The 23306-nt window shown below is 44.0% G+C and overlaps 1 protein-coding gene across 1 annotated transcript in view; it reads right to left on the bottom strand.

Annotated features, from left to right (window-relative positions):
• AGAP3 (ArfGAP with GTPase domain, ankyrin repeat and PH domain 3) overlaps positions 1-7822 on the bottom strand; it is a 100214-nt gene extending 92392 nt beyond the window's left edge. The window contains exon 1 of the mRNA XM_069959591.1: positions 7313-7822. Coding sequence (XP_069815692.1) covers positions 7313-7619 — 307 coding nt within the window. The 5' untranslated portion in view covers positions 7620-7822. The remainder of the gene's footprint in view (positions 1-7312) is intronic.
• Between the last annotated feature and the right edge of the window lie 15484 nt (positions 7823-23306).

Below are 23306 nucleotides of genomic sequence, written 5' to 3'. Positions count from 1 at the left end.
GTGATATACAGGGGTCACACATAGTGATATAGAGAGGTCACACATAGTGATATAGAGAGGTCACACATAGTGATATAGAGAGGTCACACATAGTGATATAGAGAGAGGTCACACATAGTGATATAGAGAGGGGTCACACATAGTGATATAGAGAGGGGTCACACATAGTGATATAGAGAGGGGTCACACATAGTGATATAGAGGGGTCACACATAGTGATATAGAGAGGTCACACATAGTGATATAGAGAGGGGTCACACATAGTGATATAGAGGGGGGTCACACATAGTGATATAGAGAGGTCACACATAGTGATATAGAGAGAGGTCACACATAGTGATATAGAGAGAGGGGTCACACATAGTGATATAGAGGGGTCACACATAGTGATATAGAGAGGGGTCACACATAGTGATATAGAGGGGTCACACATAGTGATATAGAGAGGGGTCACACATAGTGATATAGAGAGGTCACACATAGTGATATAGAGAGGTCACACATAGTGATATAGAGAGGTCACACATAGTGATATACAGGGGTCACACATAGTGATATAGAGAGGTCACACATAGTGATATAGAGAGGGGTCACACATAGTGATATAGAGAGGTCACACATAGTGATATAGAGAGAGGTCACACATAGTGATATAGAGAGGTCACACATAGTGATATAGAGAGAGGTCACACATAGTGATATAGAGAGGGGTCACACATAGTGATATAGAGAGGGGTCACACATAGTGATATAGAGAGGGGTCACACAGTGATATAGAGAGGGGTCACACATAGTGATATAGAGAGGTCACACATAGTGATATAGAGAGGGGTCACACATAGTGATATAGAGAGAGGTCACACATAGTGATATAGAGAGGGGTCACACATAGTGATATAGAGAGGTCACACATAGTGATATAGAGGTCACACAGTGATATAGAGAGGGGTCACACATAGTGATATAGAGAGGTCACACAGTGATATAGAGAGGGGTCACACATAGTGATATAGAGAGAGGTCACACATAGTGATATAGAGAGGTCACACATAGTGATATAGAGGGGTCACACATAGTGATATAGAGGGGTCACACATAGTGATATAGAGAGGGGTCACACATAGTGATATAGAGAGGGGTCACACATAGTGATATAGAGAGGTCACACATAGTGATATAGAGAGGTCACACATAGTGATATAGAGAGGTCACACATAGTGATATAGAGGGGTCACACATAGTGATATAGAGGGGTCACACATAGTGATATAGAGAGGGGTCACACATAGTGATATAGAGGGGTCACACATAGTGATATAGAGAGGGGTCACACATAGTGATATAGAGAGGGGTCACACATAGTGATATAGAGAGGGGTCACATAGTGATATAGAGGGGTCACACATAGTGATATAGAGGGGTCACACATAGTGATATAGAGAGGGGTCACACAGTGATATAGAGAGGGGTCACATAGTGATATAGAGGGGTCACACATAGTGATATAGAGGGGTCACACATAGTGATATAGAGAGGGGTCACACATAGTGATATAGAGAGGGGTCACATAGTGATATAGAGGGGTCACACATAGTGATATAGAGAGGTCACACATAGTGATATAGAGAGGGGTCACACATAGTGATATAGAGAGGTAACACATAGTGATATAGAGAGGGGTCACACATAGTGATATAGAGAGGGGTCACACATAGTGATATAGAGAGGGGTCACACATAGTGATATAGAGAGGTAACACATAGTGATATAGAGAGGGGTCACACATAGTGATATAGAGAGGTCACACAAAGTGATATAGAGAGGTCACACATAGTGATATAGAGAGGTCACACATAGTGATATAGAGAGGTCACACATAGTGATATAGAGAGAGGTCACACATAGTGATATAGAGAGAGGTCACACATAGTGATATAGAGAGGGGTCACACATAGTGATATAGAGAGGTCACACATAGTGATATAGAGAGGGGTCACACATAGTGATATAGAGAGAGGTCACACATAGTGATATAGAGAGGGGTCACACATAGTGATATAGAGAGGGGTCACACATAGTGATATAGAGAGGGGTCACATATAGTGATATAGAGAGGGGTCACACATAGTGATATAGAGGGGTCACACATAGTGATATAGAGAGGGGTCACACATAGTGATATAGAGAGGGGTCACACATAGTGATATAGAGAGAGGTCACATATAGTGATATAGAGAGGGGTCACACATAGTGATATAGAGGGGTCACACATAGTGATATAGAGAGGGGTCACACATAGTGATATAGAGAGGTCACACATAGTGATATAGAGAGAGGTCACACATAGTGATATAGAGAGGGGTCACACATAGTGATATAGAGAGGGGTCACACATAGTGATATAGAGAGGTCACACATAGTGATATAGAGAGGGGTCACACAGTGATATAGAGAGAGGTCACATATAGTGATATAGAGAGGGGTCACACATAGTGATATAGAGGGGTCACACATAGTGATATAGAGAGGGGTCACACATAGTGATATAGAGAGGTCACACATAGTGATATAGAGAGGGGTCACACATAGTGATATAGAGAGGGGTCACACATAGTGATATAGAGAGGTCACACATAGTGATATAGAGAGGGGTCACACAGTGATATAGAGAGAGGTCACATATAGTGATATAGAGAGGGGTCACACATAGTGATATAGAGGGGTCACACAGTGATATAGAGAGGTCACACATAGTGATATAGAGAGAGGTCACACATAGTGATATAGAGAGGGGTCACACATAGTGATATAGAGAGGTCACACATAGTGATATAGAGAGGGGTCACACATAGTGATATAGAGAGAGGGGTCACACATAGTGATATAGAGAGGGGTCACACATAGTGATATAGAGAGGTCACACATAGTGATATACAGAGAGAGCACACATAGTGATATAGAGAGGGGTCACACACAGTGATATAGAGAGGGGTCACACATAGTGATATAGAGAGAGGGGTCACACATAGTGATATAGAGAGGTCACACATAGTGATATAGAGAGGGGTCACACATAGTGATATAGAGAGAGGGGTCACACATAGTGATATAGAGAGGTCACACATAGTGATAGAGAGGGGTCACACATAGTGATAGAGAGGGGTCACACATAGTGATATAGAGGGGTCACACAGTGATATAGAGAGGGGTCACACATAGTGATATAGAGAGGGGTCACACATAGTGATATAGAGAGGGGTCACACATAGTGATATAGAGAGGTCACACAGTGATATAGAGAGGTCACACATAGTGATATAGAGAGGTCACACATAGTGATATAGAGAGGTCACACATAGTGATATAGAGAGGGGTCACACATAGTGATATAGAGAGGGGTCACACATAGTGATATAGAGAGGGGTCACACATAGTGATATAGAGAGGGGTCACACATAGTGATATAGAGAGGGGTCACACATAGTGATATAGAGAGGGGTCACACATAGTGATATAGAGAGGGGTCACACAGTGATATAGAGAGGTCACACATAGTGATATAGAGAGGGGTCACACATAGTGATATATAGAGAGGGGTCACACATAGTGATATAGAGAGAGGTCACACAGTGATATAGAGAGGTCACACATAGTGATATAGAGAGGTCACACAGTGATATAGAGAGGGGTCACACAGTGATATAGAGAGGGGTCACACATAGTGATATAGAGAGGTCACACACAGTGATATAGAGAGGTCACACAGTGATATAGAGAGAGGTCACACATAGTGATATAGAGAGGTCACACATAGTGAAATAGAGAGGTCACACATAGTGATATAGAGAGGGGTCACACATAGTGATATAGAGAGGGGTCACACATAGTGATATAGAGGGGGGTCACACATAGTGATATAGAGAGGGGTCACACATAGTGATATAGAGAGGTCACACATAGTGATATAGAGAGGGGTCACACATAGTGATATACAGGGGGTCACACATAGTGATATAGAGAGAGGTCACACATAGTGATATAGAGAGGGGTCACACATAGTGATATAGAGAGGGGTCACACATAGTGATATATAGAGGGGTCACACATAGTGATATATAGAGGGGTCACACATAGTGATATATAGAGAGGTCACACATAGTGATATAGAGGGGGGTCACACATAGTGATATAGAGAGGTCACACATAGTGATATAGAGGGGTCACACATAGTGATATACAGGGGGTCACACATAGTGATATAGAGAGAGGTCACACATAGTGATATAGAGAGGGGTCACACATAGTGATATAGAGAGGGGTCACACATAGTGATATAGAGAGGGGTCACACATAGTGATATAGAGAGGTCACACATAGTGATATAGAGAGGTCACACATAGTGATGTTGAAGGTCACTGTGGGGGCACGCAACAGAACACACACACACAGCTGCAGCCATAGCACACACACACAGCCTGCTGCAGCCATAGTACACACACACACAGCCTGCTGCAGCCATAGCGCACACACACACAGCCTGCTGCAGCCATAGCACACACACACACAGCCTGCTGCAGCCATAGCGCGCGCACACACACAGCCTGCTGCAGCCATAGCGCGCGCACACACACACAGCCTGCTGCAGCCATAGCGCGCGCACACACACACAGCCTGCTGCAGCCATAGCACACACACAGCCTGCTGCAGCCATAGCACACACACACACACACACAGCCTGCTGCAGCCATAGCACACACACAGCCTGCTGCAGCCATAGCACACACACAGCCTGCTGCAGCCATAGCACGCACACACAGCCTGCTGCAGCCATAGCACGCACACAGCCTGCTGCAGCCATAGCACACACACAGCCTGCTGCAGCCATAGCACACACACAGCCTGCTGCAGCCATAGCACACACACACACACAGCCTGCTGCAGCCATAGCACACACACACAGCCTGCTGCAGCCATAGCACACACACACAGCCTGCTGCAGCCATAGCACACACACAGCCTGCTGCAGCCATAGCACACACACAGCCTGCTGCAGCCATAGCACACACACACAGCCTGCTGCAGCCATAGCACACACACAGCCTGCTGCAGCCATAGCACACACACACACAGCCTGCTGCAGCCATAGCACACACACACAGCCTGCAGCAGCCATAGCACACACACAGCCTGCTGCAGCCATAGCACACACACACCCTGCTGCAGCCATAGCACACACACACAGCCTGCTGCAGCCATAGCACACACACACAGCCTGCAGCAGCCATAGCACACACACAGCCTGCTGCAGCCATAGCACACACACACCCTGCTGCAGCCATAGCACACACACACAGCCTGCTGCAGCCATAGCACACACACAGCCTGCTGCAGCCATAGCACGCGCGCACACACACAGCCTGCTGCAGCCATAGCACACACACACACACACACAGCCTGCTGCAGCCATAGCACACACACACCCTGCTGCAGCCATAGCACACACACACAGCCTGCTGCAGCCATAGCACACACACAGCCTGCTGCAGCCATAGCACGCGCGCACACACACAGCCTGCTGCAGCCATAGCACACACACACACACACACAGCCTGCTGCAGCCATAGCACACACACACACACACAGCCTGCTGCAGCCATAGCACACACAGCCTACTGCAGCCATAGCACACACACACACAGCCTGCTGCAGCCATAGCACGCGCGCACACACACAGCCTGCTGCAGCCATAGCACACACACACACAGCCTGCTGCAGCCATAGCGCGCGCACACACACAGCCTGCTGCAGCCATAGCGCGCGCACACACACACACAGCCTGCTGCAGCCATAGCACGCACACACACACACAGCCTGCTGCAGCCATAGAACAGTGAAGAAAAACACACAATCTTCTCCCAGAGAGAAAACTGAGGACAGAGGTTACTGCTACATTACTTATGTCTCCTCCACCTCTATATTACACAGGATATCTCCATATTACACTGCTGCTCATATACAGTCATCCAGGAAGAGACCAGCACAGATCTCCCCCCACACAATGGACTCTTCCAGCTCAGAAACAAACTGCCAAATAGTGACCGACAGCCTCTCCCCGACCACCCAGTGTCCTATTACTGATATATTCCCCGACCACCCAGTGTCCTATTACTGATATATTCCCCGACCACCCTTATGTAATAGGGCCAGTGTCCTATTACTGATATATTCCCCGACCACCCTTATGTAATAGGGCCAGTGTCCTATTACTGATATATTTCCCGACCACCCTTATGTAATAGGACCAGTGCTGTATTACTGATATATTCCCCCGACCACCCTTATCTAATAGGACCAGTGCTGTATTACTGATATATTCCCCCGACCACCCTTATCTAATAGGACCAGTGCTGTATTACTGATATATTCCCCGACCACCCAGTGTCCTATTACTGATATATTCCCCGACCACCCTTATGTAATAGGGCCAGTGTCCTATTACTGATATATTCCCGACCACCCTTATGTAATAGGGCCAGTGTCCTATTACTGATATATCCCCCGACCACCCTTATGTAATAGGGCCAGTGTCCTATTACTGGTATATTCCCCGACCACCCTTATGTAATAGGGCCAGTGTCCTATTACTGATATATACAATATACAATACACAGTACAAGGAACAGCGCCCCCCGCAGACCACGTCACCTATATACAGTACAGGGAACAGTGCCCCCCCCCCCCCCCGCAGACCACGTCACCTATATACAGTACAGGGAACGGCGCCCCCCGCAGGATCAGTATAGGTGACGGCGCCCCCCCGCAGGATCAGTATAGGTGACGGCGCCCCCCGCAGGATCAGTATAGGTGACGGCGCCCCCCGCAGGATCAGTATAGGTGATGGCGCCCCCCGCAGGTCACTCACCTTTGACGGCGCCCCCCGCAGGATCAGTATAGGTGATGGCGCCCCCCGCAGGATCAGTATAGGTGATGGCGCCCCCCGCAGGATCAGTATAGGTGATGGCGCCCCCCGCAGGATCAGTATAGGTGATGGCGCCCCCCGCAGGATCAGTATAGGTGATGGCGCCCCCCGCAGGATCAGTATAGGTGATGGTGCCCCCCGCAGGATCAGTATAGGTGATGGCGCCCCCCGCAGGATCAGTATAGGTGACGGCGCCCCCCGCAGGATCAGTATAGGTGACGGCGCCCCCCGCAGGATCAGTATAGGTGACGGCGCCCCCCGCAGGATCAGTATAGGTGATGGCGCCCCCCGCAGGATCAGTATAGGTGACGGCGCCCCCCGCAGGTCACTCACCTTCGATGGCGATGACGTGCTCGCGGATCTGGTTCTGTAGCGCCAGGTCGTCCACCCTCTCGATCAGGTCGTAGATGGCGTAGATATTGGGGTGCACAGACTCGAACCTCTGGATCTCGGCCCGGATGGCCACCGAGTTGGATAGAACATAGGGGGGCGCTCCGGCCGGAGGAGGCGCTGCCACCGCTCCAGAGCCAAACTGGGGGACAGTCCCAAACTGGGGGGCGCCAGGGGCCCCGGACACCGAGACCTGGGAGGTGAGGGAGGACTGGGGGCTGCCGGACAGGCCCGGAGGGGGGAAATTCATCCTGTCACCGGGGACCCCGAATACCGGGGGACACCGAGCTGACTGCGGGGGCCGGGGAGGGAGGGGGCCACAATGAATGAATGAGTGAGGGGCCCCGGGGAGGGAGGAGGCTCCGGGGACGACGAGTCCGCTCTCTGCGACGAGAATAACGGAGCGCGGCCCGGGAGCGAGCACTCCCACACACAGCGCGCGCCCCCGCCCCGGCTGCGTCACCGCCTGCGTCACCAGCACAGACCCCCGCCCGCAGCAGCGACACTTCCGGTCAGCGCGACCCCCTAACAACCGCCGCTTCCGGTCACCGCGACCCCCTAACAACCGCCGCTTCCGGTCACCGCGACCCCCCAATACTACAGAGACCCCTCAGTCATAGAGACCCCCAATACTACAGAGACCCCTCAGTCATAGAGACCCCCCAATACTACAGAGACCCCTCAGTCATAGAGACCCCCAATACTACAGAGACCCCTCAGTCATAGAGACCCCCCAATACTACAGAGACCCCTCAGTCATAGAGAGACCCCCCCAATACTACAGAGACCCCTCAGTCATAGAGAGACCCCCAATACTACAGAGACCCCTCAGTCATAGAGAGACCCCCCAATACTACAGACTCCTCAGTCATAGAGAGACCCCCCAATACTACAGAGACCCCTCAGTCATAGAGAGACCCCCAATACTACAGAGACCCCTCAGTCATAGAGACCCCCCAATACTACAGAGACCCCTCAGTCATAGAGAGACCCCCCAATACTACAGAGACCCCTCAGTCATAGAGAGACCCCCCAATACTACAGAGACCCCTCAGTCATAGAGAGACCCCCCAATACTACAGAGACCCCTCAGTCATAGAGAGACCCCCCAATACTACAGAGACCCCTCAGTCATAGAGACCCCCCAATACTACAGAGACCCCTCAGTCATAGAGAGACCCCCCAATACTACAGAGACCCCTCAGTCATAGAGACCCCCAATACTACAGAGACCCCTCAGTCATAGAGAGACCCCCCAATACTACAGAGACCCCTCAGTCATAGAGACCCCCCAATACTACAGAGACCCCTCAGTCATAGAGACCCCCAATACTACAGAGACCCCTCAGTCATAGAGACCCCCAATACTACAGAGACCCCTCAGTCATAGAGAGACCCCCCAATACTACAGAGACCCCTCAGTCATAGAGACCCCCAATACTACAGAGACCCCTCAGTCATAGAGAGACCCCCCAATACTACAGACTCCTCAGTCATAGAGAGACCCCCCCAATACTACAGAGACCCCTCAGTCATAGAGAGACCCCCAATACTACAGAGACCCCTCAGTCATAGAGACCCCCCAATACTACAGAGACCCCTCAGTCATAGAGAGACCCCCAATACTACAGAGACCCCTCAGTCATAGAGACCCCCCAATACTACAGAGACCCCTCAGTCATAGAGAGACCCCCCAATACTACAGAGACCCCTCAGTCATAGAGAGACCCCCCAATACTACAGAGACCCCTCAGTCATAGAGAGACCCCCCCAATACTACAGAGACCCCTCAGTCATAGAGACCCCCCAATACTACAGAGACCCCTCAGTCATAGAGAGACCCCCAATACTACAGAGACCCCTCAGTCATAGAGACCCCCCAATACTACAGAGACCCCTCAGTCATAGAGAGACCCCCAATACTACAGAGAACCCTCAGTCATAGAGAGACCCCCAATACTACAGAGACCCCTCAGTCATAGAGAGACCCCCCAATACTACAGAGACCCCTCAGCCATAGAGAGACCCCCCAATACTACAGAGACCCCTCAGTCATAGAGAGACCCCCAATACTACAGAGACCCCTCAGTCATAGAGACCCCCCAATACTACAGAGACCCCTCAGTCATAGAGAGACCCCCATTACTACAGACCCCTCAGTCATAGAGAAACCCCCAATACTACAGAGACCCCTCAGTCATAGAGAGACCCCCAATACTACAGAGACCCCTCAGTCATAGAGACCCCCCAATACTACAGAGACCCCTCAGTCATAGAGACCCCCCAATACTACAGAGACCCCTCAGTCATAGAGACCCCCCAATACTACAGAGACCCTCAGTCATAGAGAGACCCCCCAATACTACAGAGACCCCTCAGTCATAGAGAGACCCCCATACTACAGAGACCCCTCAGTCATAGAGAGACCCCCCCAATACTACAGAGACCCCTCAGTCATAGAGACCCCCCCCCAATACTACAGAGACCCCTCAGTCATAGAGAGGCCCCCCAATACTACAGAGACCCCTCAGGTCATAGAGAAGACCCCCAATACTACAGAGACCCCTCAGTCATAGAGAGACCCCCCAATACTACAGAGACCCCTCAGTCATAGAGAGACCCCCAATACTACAGAGACCCCTCAGTCCATAGAGAGACCCCCCAATACTACAGAGACCCTCAGTCATAGAGAGACCCCCCAATACTACAGAGACCCCTCAGTCATAGAGAGACCCCCCAATACTACAGAGACCCCTCAGTCATAGAGACCCCCCAATACTACAGAGACCCCTCAGTCATAGAGACCCCCCAATTACTACAGGAGACCCCTCAGTCATAGAGAGACCCCCAATACTACAGAGACCCCTCAGTCATAGAGAGACCCCCCAATACTACAGAGCCCCTCAGTCATAGAGAGACCCCCCAATACTACAGAGACCCCTCAGTCATAGAGACCCCCCAATACTACAGAGACCCCTCAGTCATAGAGACCCCCCAATACTACAGAGACCCCTCAGTCATAGAGAGACCCCCCAATACTACAGAGACCCCTCAGTCATAGAGAGACCCCCCAATACTACAGAGACCCCTCAGTCATAGAGAGACCCCCCAATACTACAGAGACCCCTCAGTCATAGAGAGACCCCCCAATACTACAGAGACCCCACAGTCATAGAGAGACCCCCCCAATACTACAGAGACCCCTCAGTCATAGAGACCCCCAATACTACAGACCCCTCAGTCATAGAGAGACCCCCCAATACTACAGAGACCCCTCAGTCATAGAGAGACCCCCCAATACTACAGACTCCTCAGTCATGGAGAGACCCCCAATACTACAGAGACCCCTCAGTCATAGAGAGACCCCCCAATACTACAGAGACCCCTCAGTCATAGAGACCCCCCAATACTACAGAGACCCCTCAGTCATAGAGACCCCCCAATACTACAGAGACCCCTCAGTCATAGAGAGACCCCCAATACTACAGAGACCCCTCAGTCATAGAGACCCCCCAATACTACAGAGACCCCTCAGTCATAGAGAGACCCCAATACTACAGAGACCCCTCAGTCATAGAGAGACCCCCCAATACTACAGAGACCCCTCAGTCATAGAGAGACCCCCAATACTACAGAGACCCCTCAGTCATAGAGAGACCCCCCAATACTACAGAGACCCCTCAGTCATAGAGACCCCCAATACTACAGAGACCCCTCAGTCATAGAGAGACCCCCCAATACTACAGAGACCCCTCAGTCATAGAGAGACCCCCAATACTACAGAGACCCCTCAGTCATAGAGACCCCCCCAATACTACAGAGACCCCTCAGTCATAGAGAGACCCCCAATACTACAGAGACCCCTCAGTCATAGAGACCCCCAATACTACAGAGACCCCTCAGTCATAGAGACCCCCAATACTACAGAGACCCCTCAGTCATAGAGACCCCCCAATACTACAGAGACCCCTCAGTCACAGAGAGACCCCCCAATACTACAGAGACCCCTCAGTCATAGAGAGACCCCCCAATACTACAGAGGACCCCTCAGTCATAGAGACCCCCCAATACTACAGAGACCCCTCAGTCATAGAGAGACCCCCCAATACTACAGAGACCCCTCAGTCATAGAGACCCCCAATACTACAGAGACCCCTCAGTCATAGAGAGACCCCCCAATACTACAGAGACCCCTCAGTCATAGAGAGACCCCCAATACTACAGAGACCCCTCAGTCATAGAGACACCCCCAATACTACTGAGACCCCTCAGTCATAGAGACCCCCCAATACTACAGAGACCCCTCAGCCATAGAGAGACCCCCCAATACTACAGAGACCCCTCAGTCATAGAGAGACCCCCCAATACTACAGACTCCTCAGTCATAGAGAGACCCCCCAATACTACAGAGACCCCTCAGTCATAGAGACCCCCCAATACTACAGAGACCCCTCAGTCATAGAGACCCCCCAATACTACAGAGACCCTCAGTCATAGAGAGACCCCCCAATACTACAGAGACCCCTCAGTCATAGAGACCCCCCCAATACTACAGAGACCCCTCAGTCATAGAGAGACCCCCAATACTACAGAGACCCCTCAGTCATAGAGACCCCCAATACTACAGAGACCCCTCAGTCATAGAGACCCCCCAATACTACAGAGACCCCTCAGTCATAGAGACCCCCCAATACTACAGAGACCCCTCAGTCATAGAGAGACCCCCCAATACTACAGAGACCCCTCAGTCATAGAGAGACCCCCCAATACTACAGAGACCCCTCAGTCATAGAGACCCCCCAATACTACAGAGACCCCTCAGTCATAGAGAGACCCCCCCAATACTACAGAGACCCCTCAGTCATAGAGACCCCCAATACTACAGAGACCCCTCAGTCATAGAGAGACCCCCCAATACTACAGAGACCCCTCAGTCATAGAGAGACCCCCAATACTACAGAGACCCCTCAGTCATAGAGACCCCCCAATACTACTGAGACCCCTCAGTCATAGAGACCCCCCAATACTACAGAGACCCCTCAGTCATAGAGAGACCCCCCAATACTACAGAGACCCCTCAGTCATAGAGAGACCCCCCAATACTACAGACTCCTCAGTCATAGAGAGACCCCCCAATACTACAGAGACCCCTCAGTCATAGAGAGACCCCCCAATACTACAGAGACCCCTCAGTCATAGAGAGACCCCCCAATACTACAGAGACCCCTCAGTCATAGAGAGACCCCCCAATACTACAGAGACCCCTCAGTCATAGAGAGACCCCCCCAATACTACAGAGACCCCTCAGTCATAGAGAGACCCCCCCAATACTACAGAGACCCCTCAGTCATAGAGACCCCCAATACTACAGAGACCCCTCAGTCATAGAGACCCCCCAATACTACAGAGACCCCACAGTCATAGAGAGACCCCCCCAATACTACAGAGACCCCTCAGTCATAGAGAGACCTGTACCTTCTCCTGTGTATATCCTGTGTATACACATGTATATTCCTGGATGTAGTCCCTTATTTACTATTACCCCTATATATTCCTGGATGTAGTCCCCTATATACTATTACCCCCTATATATTCCTGGATGTAGTCCCTTATATACTATTACCCCTATATATTCCTGGATGTAGTCCCTTATATACTATTACCCCTATATATTCCTGGATGTAGTCCCTTATATACTATTACCCCTATATATTCCTGGATGTAGTCCCTTATATACTATTACCCCTATATATTCCTGGATGTAGTCCCTATATACTATTACCCCCTATATATTCCTGGATGTAGTCCCTTATATACTATTACCCCTATATATATTCCTGGATGTAGTCCCTTATATACTATTACCCCTACATATTCCTGGATGTAGTCCCTTATATACTATTACCCCTATATATTCCTGGATGTAGTCCCTTATATACTATTACCCCATATATTCCTGGATGTAGTCCCCTATATACTATTACCTCCTATATATTCCTGGATGTAGTCCCTTATATACTATTACCCCATATATTCCTGGATGTAGTCCCCTATATACTATTACCCCTATATATTCCTGGATGTAGTCCCTTATATACTATTACCTCCTATATATTCCTGGATGTAGTCCCCTATATACTATTACCCCCTATATATTCCTGGATGTAGTCCCCTATATACTATTACCCCTATATATTCCTGGATGTAGTCCCTTATATACTATTACCCCATATATTCCTGGATGTAGTCCCCTATATACTATTACCTCCTATATATTCCTGGATGTAGTCCCTTATATACTATTACCCCCTGTATATTCCTGGATGTAGTCCCTTATATACTATTACCCCTATATATTCCTGGATGTAGTCCCTTATATACTATTACCCCCTATATATTCCTGGATGTAGTCCCTTATATACTATTACTCCTATATATTCCTGGATGTAGTCCCTTATATACTATTACCCCCTATATATTCCTGGATGTAGTCCCTTATATACTATTACCCCTATATATTCCTGGATGTAGTCTCTTATATACTATTACCCCCTATATATTCCTGGATGTAGTCCCTTATATACTATTACCCCCTATATATTCCTGGATGTAGTCCCTTATATACTATTACCCCCTATATATTCCTGGATGTAGTCCCTTATATACTATTACCCCCTATATATTCCTGGATGTAGTCCCTTATATACTATTACCCCTATATATTCCTGGATGTACTCCCTTATATACTATTACCCCTATATATTCCTGGATGTAGTCCCTTATATACTATTACCCCCTATATATTCCTGGATGTAGTCCCCTATATACTATTACCCCTATATATTCCTGGATGTAGTCCCCTATATACTATTACCCCTATATATTCCTGGATGTAGTCCCTTATATACTATTACCCCATATATTCCTGGATGTAGTCCCCTATATACTATTACCCTCCTATATATTCCTGGATGTACTCCCTTATATACTATTACCTCCTATATATTCCTGGATGTAGTCCCCTATATACTATTACCTCCTATATATTCCTGGATGTAGTCCCCTATATACTATTACCCCCTATATATTCCTGGATGTAGTCCCTTATATACTATTACCCCTATATATTCCTGGATGTAGTCCCCTATATACTATTACCTCCTATATATTCCTGGATGTAGTCCCTTATATACTATTACCCCCTGTATATTCCTGGATGTAGTCCCTTATATACTATTTCCTCCTATATATTCCTGGATGTAGTCCCTTATATACTATTACCCCTATATATTCCTGGATGTAGTCGCTTATATACTATTACCCCTATATATTCCTGGATGTAGTCGCTTATATACTATTACCCCTATATATTCCTGGATGTAGTCCCTTATATACTATTACCCCTATATATTCCTGGATGTAGTCCCTTATATACTATTACCTCCTATATATTCCTGGATGTAGTCCCTTATATACTATTACCCCTATATATTCCTGGATGTAGTCCCTTATATACTATTACCCCTATATATTCCTGGATGTAGTCGCTTATATACTATTACCCCCTATATATTCCTGGATGTAGTCCCTTATATACTATTACCCCTATATATTCCTGGATGTAGTCCCTTATATACTATTACCCCTATATATATTCCTGGATGTAGTCCCTTATATACTATTACCCCTATATATTCCTGGATGTAGTCCCTTATATACTATTACCCCTATATATTCCTGTAGTCCCTTATATACTATTACCCCCTATATATTCCTGGATGTAGTCCCTTATATACTATTACCCCCTATATATTCCTGGATGTAGTCCCTTATATACTATTACCCCTATATATTCCTGGATGTAGTCGCTTATATACTATTACCCCCTATATATTCCTGGATGTAGTCCCTTATATACTATTACCCCTATATATTCCTGGATGTAGTCCCTTATATACTATTACCCCCTATATATTCCTGGATGTAGTCCCTTATATACTATTACCCCCTATATATTCCTGGATGTAGTCCCTTATATACTATTACCCCCTATATATTCCTGGATGTAGTCCCTTATATACTATTACCCCTATATATATTCCTGGATGTAGTCCCCTATATACTATTACCCCTATATATTCCTGTAGTCCCTTATATACTATTACCCCCTATATATTCCAGGATGTAGTCCCTTATATACTATTACCCCCTATATATTCCTGGATGTAGTCCCTTATATACTATTACCCCCTATATATTCCTGGATGTAGTCCCTTATATACTATTACCCCCTATATATTCCTGGATGTAGTCCCTTATATACTATTACCTCCTATATATTCCTGGATGTAGTCCCTTATATACTATTACCTCCTATATATTCCTGGATGTAGTCCCTTATATACTATTACCCCTATATATTCCTGGATGTAGTCCCTTATATACTATTACCCCTATATATTCCTGGATGTAGTCCCTTATATACTATTACCCCCTATATATTCCTGGATGTAGTCCCTTATATACTATTACCCCCTATATATTCCTGGATGTAGTCCCTTATATACTATTACCCCCTATATATTCCTGGATGTAGTCCCTTATATACTATTACCTCCTATATATTCCTGGATGTAGTCCCTTATATACTATTACCTCCTATATATTCCTGGATGTAGTCCCTTATATACTATTACCCCTATATATTCCTGGATGTAGTCCCTTATATACTATTACCCCTATATATTCCTAGATGTAGTCCCTTATATACTATTACCCCCTATATATTCCTGGATGTAGTCCCTTATATACTATTACCCCCTATATATTCCTGGATGTAGTCCCTTATATACTATTACCCCCTGTATATTCCTGGATGTAGTCCCTTATATACTATTACCCCTATATATTCCTGGATGTAGTCCCTTATATACTATTACCCCTATATATTCCTGGATGTAGTCCCTTATATACTATTGCCCCCTATATATTCCTGGATGTAGTCACTTATATACTATTACCCTCCTATATATTCCTGGATGTAGTCCCTTATATACTATTACCCCCTATATATTCCTGGATGTAGTCCCTATATACTATTACCCCCTATATATTCCTGGATGTAGTCCCTTATATACTATTACCTCCTATATATTCCTGGATGTAGTCCCTTATATACTATTACCCCCTGTATATTCCTGGATGTAGTCCCTTATATACTATTACCTCCTATATATATTCCTGGATGTAGTCCCCTATATACTATTACCCCCTATATATTCCTGGATGTAGTCCCTTATATACTATTACCCCCATATATATTCCTGGATGTAGTCCCTTATATACTATTACCCCCCTATATATTCCTCGATGTAGTCCCTTATATACTATTACCCCCTATATATTCCTGGATGTAGTCCCTTATATACTATTACCCCTATATATTCCTGGATGTAGTCCCCTATATACTATTACCCCCTATATATTCCTGGATGTAGTCCCTTATATACTATTACCCCTATATATTCCTGGATGTAGTCCCCTATATACTATTACCCCCTATATATTCCTGGATGTAGTCCCTTATATACTATTACCCCTATATATTCCTGGATGTAGTCCCCTATATACTATTACCCCCTGTATATTCCTGGATGTAGTCCCTTATATACTATTACCCCTATATATTCCTGGATGTAGTCCCCTATATACTATTACCCCTATATATTCCTGGATGTAGTCCCCTATATACTATTACCCCTATATATTCCTGGATGTAGTCCCTTATATACTATTACCTCCTATATATTCCTGGATGTAGTCTCTTATATACTATTACCCCTATATATTCCTGGATGTAGTCCCTTATATACTATTACCCCCTATATATTCCTGGATGTAGTCCCTTATATACTATTACCCCCTATATATTCCTGGATGTAGTCCCTTATATACTATTACCCCTATATATTCCTGGATGTAGTCCCTTATATACTATTACCCCTATATATTCCTGGATGTAGTCCCTTATATACTATTACCCCCTATATATTCCTGGATGTAGTCCCTTATATACTATTACCCCTATATATTCCTGGATGTAGTCTCTTATATACTATTACCCCCTATATATTCCTGGATGTAGTCCCTTATATACTATTACCCCTATATATTCCTGGATGTAGTCCCTTATATACTATTACCCCTATATATTCCTGGATGTAGTCGCTTATATACTATTACCCCTATATATTCCTGTAGTCCCTTATATACTATTACCCCCTATATATTCCTGGATGTAGTCCCTTATATACTATTACCCCTATATATTCCTGGATGTAGTCCCTTATATACTATTACCCCTATATATTCCTGGATGTAGTCCCTTATATACTATTACCCCCTATATATTCCTGGATGTAGTCCCTTATATACTATTACCCCTATATATTCCTGGATGTAGTCCCTTATATACTATTACCCCTATATATTCCTGGATGTAGTCCCTTATATACTATTACCCCCTATATATTCCTGGATGTAGTCCCTTATATACTATTACCCCTATATATTCCTGGATGTAGTCCCTTATATACTATTACCCCTATATATTCCTGGATGTAGTCCCTTATATACTATTACCCCTATATATATTCCTGGATGTAGTCCCTTATATACTATTACCTCCTATATATTCCTGGATGTAGTCCCTTATATACTATTACCCCTATATATTCCTGGATGTAGTCCCTTATATACTATTACCTCCTATATATTCCTGGATGTAGTCCCTTATATACTATTACCCCTATATATTCCTGGATGTAGTCCCTTATATACTATTACCCCATATATTCCTGGATGTAGTCCCTTATATACTATTACCCCCTATATATTCCTGGATGTAGTCCCTTATATACTATTACCCCCTATATATTCCTGGATGTATTCCCTTATATACTATTACCCCTATATATTCCTGGATGTAGTCCCTTATATACTATTACCCCCTATATATTCCTGGATGTAGTCCCTTATATACTATTACCCCTATATATATTCCTGGATGTAGTCCCTTATATACTATTACCTCCTATATATTCCTGGATGTAGTCCCTTATATACTATTACCCCTATATATTCCTGGATGTAGTCCCTTATATACTATTACCCCTATATATTCCTGGATGTATTCCCTTATATACTATTACCCCTATATATTCCTGGATGTAGTCCCTTATATACTATTACCCCCTATATATTCCTGGATGTAGTCCCTTATATACTATTACTCCCTACATATTCCTGGATGTAGTCCCCTATATACTATTACCTCCTATATATTCCTGGATGTAGTCCCTTATATACTATTACCCCCTATATATTCCTGGATGTAGTCCCTTATATACTATTACCCCCTATATATTCCTGGATGTAGTCCCTTATATACTATTACCCCTATATATTCCTGGATGTAGTCGCTTATATACTATTACCCCCTATATATTCCTGGATGTAGTCCCTTATATACTATTACCCCTATATATTCCTGGATGTAGTCCCTTATATACTATTACCCCCTATATATTCCTGGATGTAGTCCCTTATATACTATTACCCCCTATATATTCCTGGATGTAGTCCCTTATATACTATTACCCCCTATATATTCCTGGATGTAGTCCCTTATATACTATTACCCCTATATATATTCCTGGATGTAGTCCCCTATATACTATTACCCCTATATATTCCTGTAGTCCCTTATATACTATTACCCCCTATATATTCCAGGATGTAGTCCCTTATATACTATTACCCCCTATATATTCCTGGATGTAGTCCCTTATATACTATTACCCCCTATATATTCCTGGATGTAGTCCCTTATATACTATTACCCCCTATATATTCCTGGATGTAGTCCCTTATATACTATTACCTCCTATATATTCCTGGATGTAGTCCCTTATATACTATTACCTCCTATATATTCCTGGATGTAGTCCCTTATATACTATTACCCCTATATATTCCTGGATGTAGTCCCTTATATACTATTACCCCTATATATTCCTGGATGTAGTCCCTTATATACTATTACCCCCTATATATTCCTGGATGTAGTCCCTTATATACTATTACCCCCTATATATTCCTGGATGTAGTCCCTTATATACTATTACCCCCTATATATTCCTGGATGTAGTCCCTTATATACTATTACCTCCTATATATTCCTGGATGTAGTCCCTTATATACTATTACCTCCTATATATTCCTGGATGTAGTCCCTTATATACTATTACCCCTATATATTCCTGGATGTAGTCCCTTATATACTATTACCCCTATATATTCCTAGATGTAGTCCCTTATATACTATTACCCCCTATATATTCCTGGATGTAGTCCCTTATATACTATTACCCCTATATATTCCTGGATGTAGTCCCTTATATACTATTACCCCCTGTATATTCCTGGATGTAGTCCCTTATATACTATTACCCCTATATATTCCTGGATGTAGTCCCTTATATACTATTACCCCTATATATTCCTGGATGTAGTCCCTTATATACTATTGCCCCTATATATTCCTGGATGTAGTCACTTATATACTATTACCCTCCTATATATATTCCTGGATGTAGTCCCTTATATACTATTACCCCCTATATATTCCTGGATGTAGTCCCTATATACTATTACCCCCTATATATTCCTGGATGTAGTCCCTTATATACTATTACCTCCTATATATTCCTGGATGTAGTCCCTTATATACTATTACCCCCTGTATATTCCTGGATGTAGTCCCTTATATACTATTACCTCCTATATATATTCCTGGATGTAGTCCCCTATATACTATTACCCCCTATATATTCCTGGATGTAGTCCCTTATATACTATTACCCCCTATATATTCCTGGATGTAGTCCCTTATATACTATTACCCCCCTATATATTCCTGGATGTAGTCCCTTATATACTATTACCCCCTATATATTCCTGGATGTAGTCCCTTATATACTATTACCCCTATATATTCCTGGATGTAGTCCCCTATATACTATTACCCCCTATATATTCCTGGATGTAGTCCCTTATATACTATTACCCCTATATATTCCTGGATGTAGTCCCCTATATACTATTACCCCCTATATATTCCTGGATGTAGTCCCTTATATACTATTACCCCTATATATTCCTGGATGTAGTCCCCTATATACTATTACCCCCTGTATATTCCTGGATGTAGTCCCTTATATACTATTACCCCATATATTCCTGGATGTAGTCCCCTATATACTATTACCCCTATATATTCCTGGATGTAGTCCCCTATATACTATTACCCCTATATATTCCTGGATGTAGTCCCTTATATACTATTACCTCCTATATATTCCTGGATGTAGTCTCTTATATACTATTACCCCTATATATTCCTGGATGTAGTCCCTTATATACTATTACCCCCTATATATTCCTGGATGTAGTCCCTTATATACTATTACCCCCTATATATTCCTGGATGTAGTCCCTTATATACTATTACCCCTATATATTCCTGGATGTAGTCCCTTATATACTATTACCCCTATATATTCCTGGATGTAGTCCCTTATATACTATTACCCCCTATATATTCCTGGATGTAGTCCCTTATATACTATTACCCCTATATATTCCTGGATGTAGTCTCTTATATACTATTACCCCCTATATATTCCTGGATGTAGTCCCTTATATACTATTACCCCTATATGTTCCTGGATGTAGTCCCTTATATACTATTACCCCTATATATTCCTGGATGTAGTCGCTTATATACTATTACCCCTATATATTCCTGTAGTCCCTTATATACTATTACCCCCTATATATTCCTGGATGTAGTCCCTTATATACTATTACCCCTATATATTCCTGGATGTAGTCCCTTATATACTATTACCCCTATATATTCCTGGATGTAGTCCCTTATATACTATTACCCCCTATATATTCCTGGATGTAGTCCCTTATATACTATTACCCCTATATATTCCTGGATGTAGTCCCTTATATACTATTACCCCTATATATTCCTGGATGTAGTCCCTTATATACTATTACCCCCTATATATTCCTGGATGTAGTCCCTTATATACTATTACCCCTATATATTCCTGGATGTAGTCCCTTATATACTATTACCCCTATATATTCCTGGATGTAGTCCCTTATATACTATTACCCCTATATATATTCCTGGATGTAGTCCCTTATATACTATTACCTCCTATATATTCCTGGATGTAGTCCCTTATATACTATTACCCCTATATATTCCTGGATGTAGTCCCTTATATACTATTACCTCCTATATATTCCTGGATGTAGTCCCTTATATACTATTACCCCTATATATTCCTGGATGTAGTCCCTTATATACTATTACCCCATATATTCCTGGATGTAGTCCCTTATATACTATTACCCCCTATATATTCCTGGATGTAGTCCCTTATATACTATTACCCCCTATATATTCCTGGATGTATTCCCTTATATACTATTACCCCTATATATTCCTGGATGTAGTCCCTTATATACTATTACCCCCTATATATTCCTGGATGTAGTCCCTTATATACTATTACCCCTATATATATTCCTGGATGTAGTCCCTTATATACTATTACCTCCTATATATTCCTGGATGTAGTCCCTTATATACTATTACCCCTATATATTCCTGGATGTAGTCCCTTATATACTATTACCCCTATATATTCCTGGATGTATTCCCTTATATACTATTACCCCTATATATTCCTGGATGTAGTCCCTTATATACTATTACCCCCTATATATTCCTGGATGTAGTCCCTTATATACTATTACTCCCTACATATTCCTGGATGTAGTCCCCTATATACTATTACCTCCTATATATTCCTGGATGTAGTCCCTTATATACTATTACCCCCTATATATTCCTGGATGTAGTCCCCTATATACTATTACCTCCTATATATTCCTGGATGTACTCCCTTATATACTATTACCCCCTATATATTCCTGGATGTAGTCCCTTATATACTATTACCCCTATATATTCCTGGATGTAGTTTCTTATATACTATTACCCCATATATTCCTGGATGTAGTCCCCTATATACTATTACCCCTATATATTCCTGGATGTAGTCCCTTATATACTATTACCCCATATATTCCTGGATGTAGTCCCTTATATACTATTACCCCCTATATATTCCTGGATGTAGTCCCTTATATACTATTACCCCCTGTATATTCCTGGATGTAGTTCATTATATACTATTACCTCCTATATATTCCTGTAGTCCCTTATATACTATTACCCCCTATATATTCCTGGATGTAGTCCCTTATATACTATTACCCCCTATATATTCCTGGATGTAGTCCCTTATATACTATTACCCCTATATATTCCTGGATGTAGTCCCTTATATACTATTACCCCTATATATTCCTGGATGTAGTCCCTTATATACTATTACCCCTATATATTCCTGGATGTAGTCCCTTATATACTATTACCCCTATATATTCCTGGATGTAGTCCCTTATATACTATTACCCCCTATATATTCCTGGATGTAGTCCCTTATATACTATTACCCCCTATATATTCCTGGATGTAGTCCCTTATATACTTTTACCCCTATATATTCCTGGATGTACTCCCTTATATACTATTACCCCCCTATATATTCCTGGATGTAGTCCCCTATATACTATTACCCCTATATATTCCTGGATGTAGTCCCTTATATACTATTACCCCATATATTCCTGGATGTAGTCCCCTATATACTATTACCTCCTATATATTCCTGGATGTAGTCCCTTATATACTATTACCCCTATATATTCCTGGATGTAGTCCCTT

This window comes from Dendropsophus ebraccatus, chromosome 2, assembly GCF_027789765.1.
Source record: "Dendropsophus ebraccatus isolate aDenEbr1 chromosome 2, aDenEbr1.pat, whole genome shotgun sequence".
Taxonomy (NCBI): Eukaryota; Metazoa; Chordata; class Amphibia; order Anura; family Hylidae; genus Dendropsophus; species Dendropsophus ebraccatus.
This window is presented reverse-complemented; position numbering and strand designations above follow the sequence as displayed.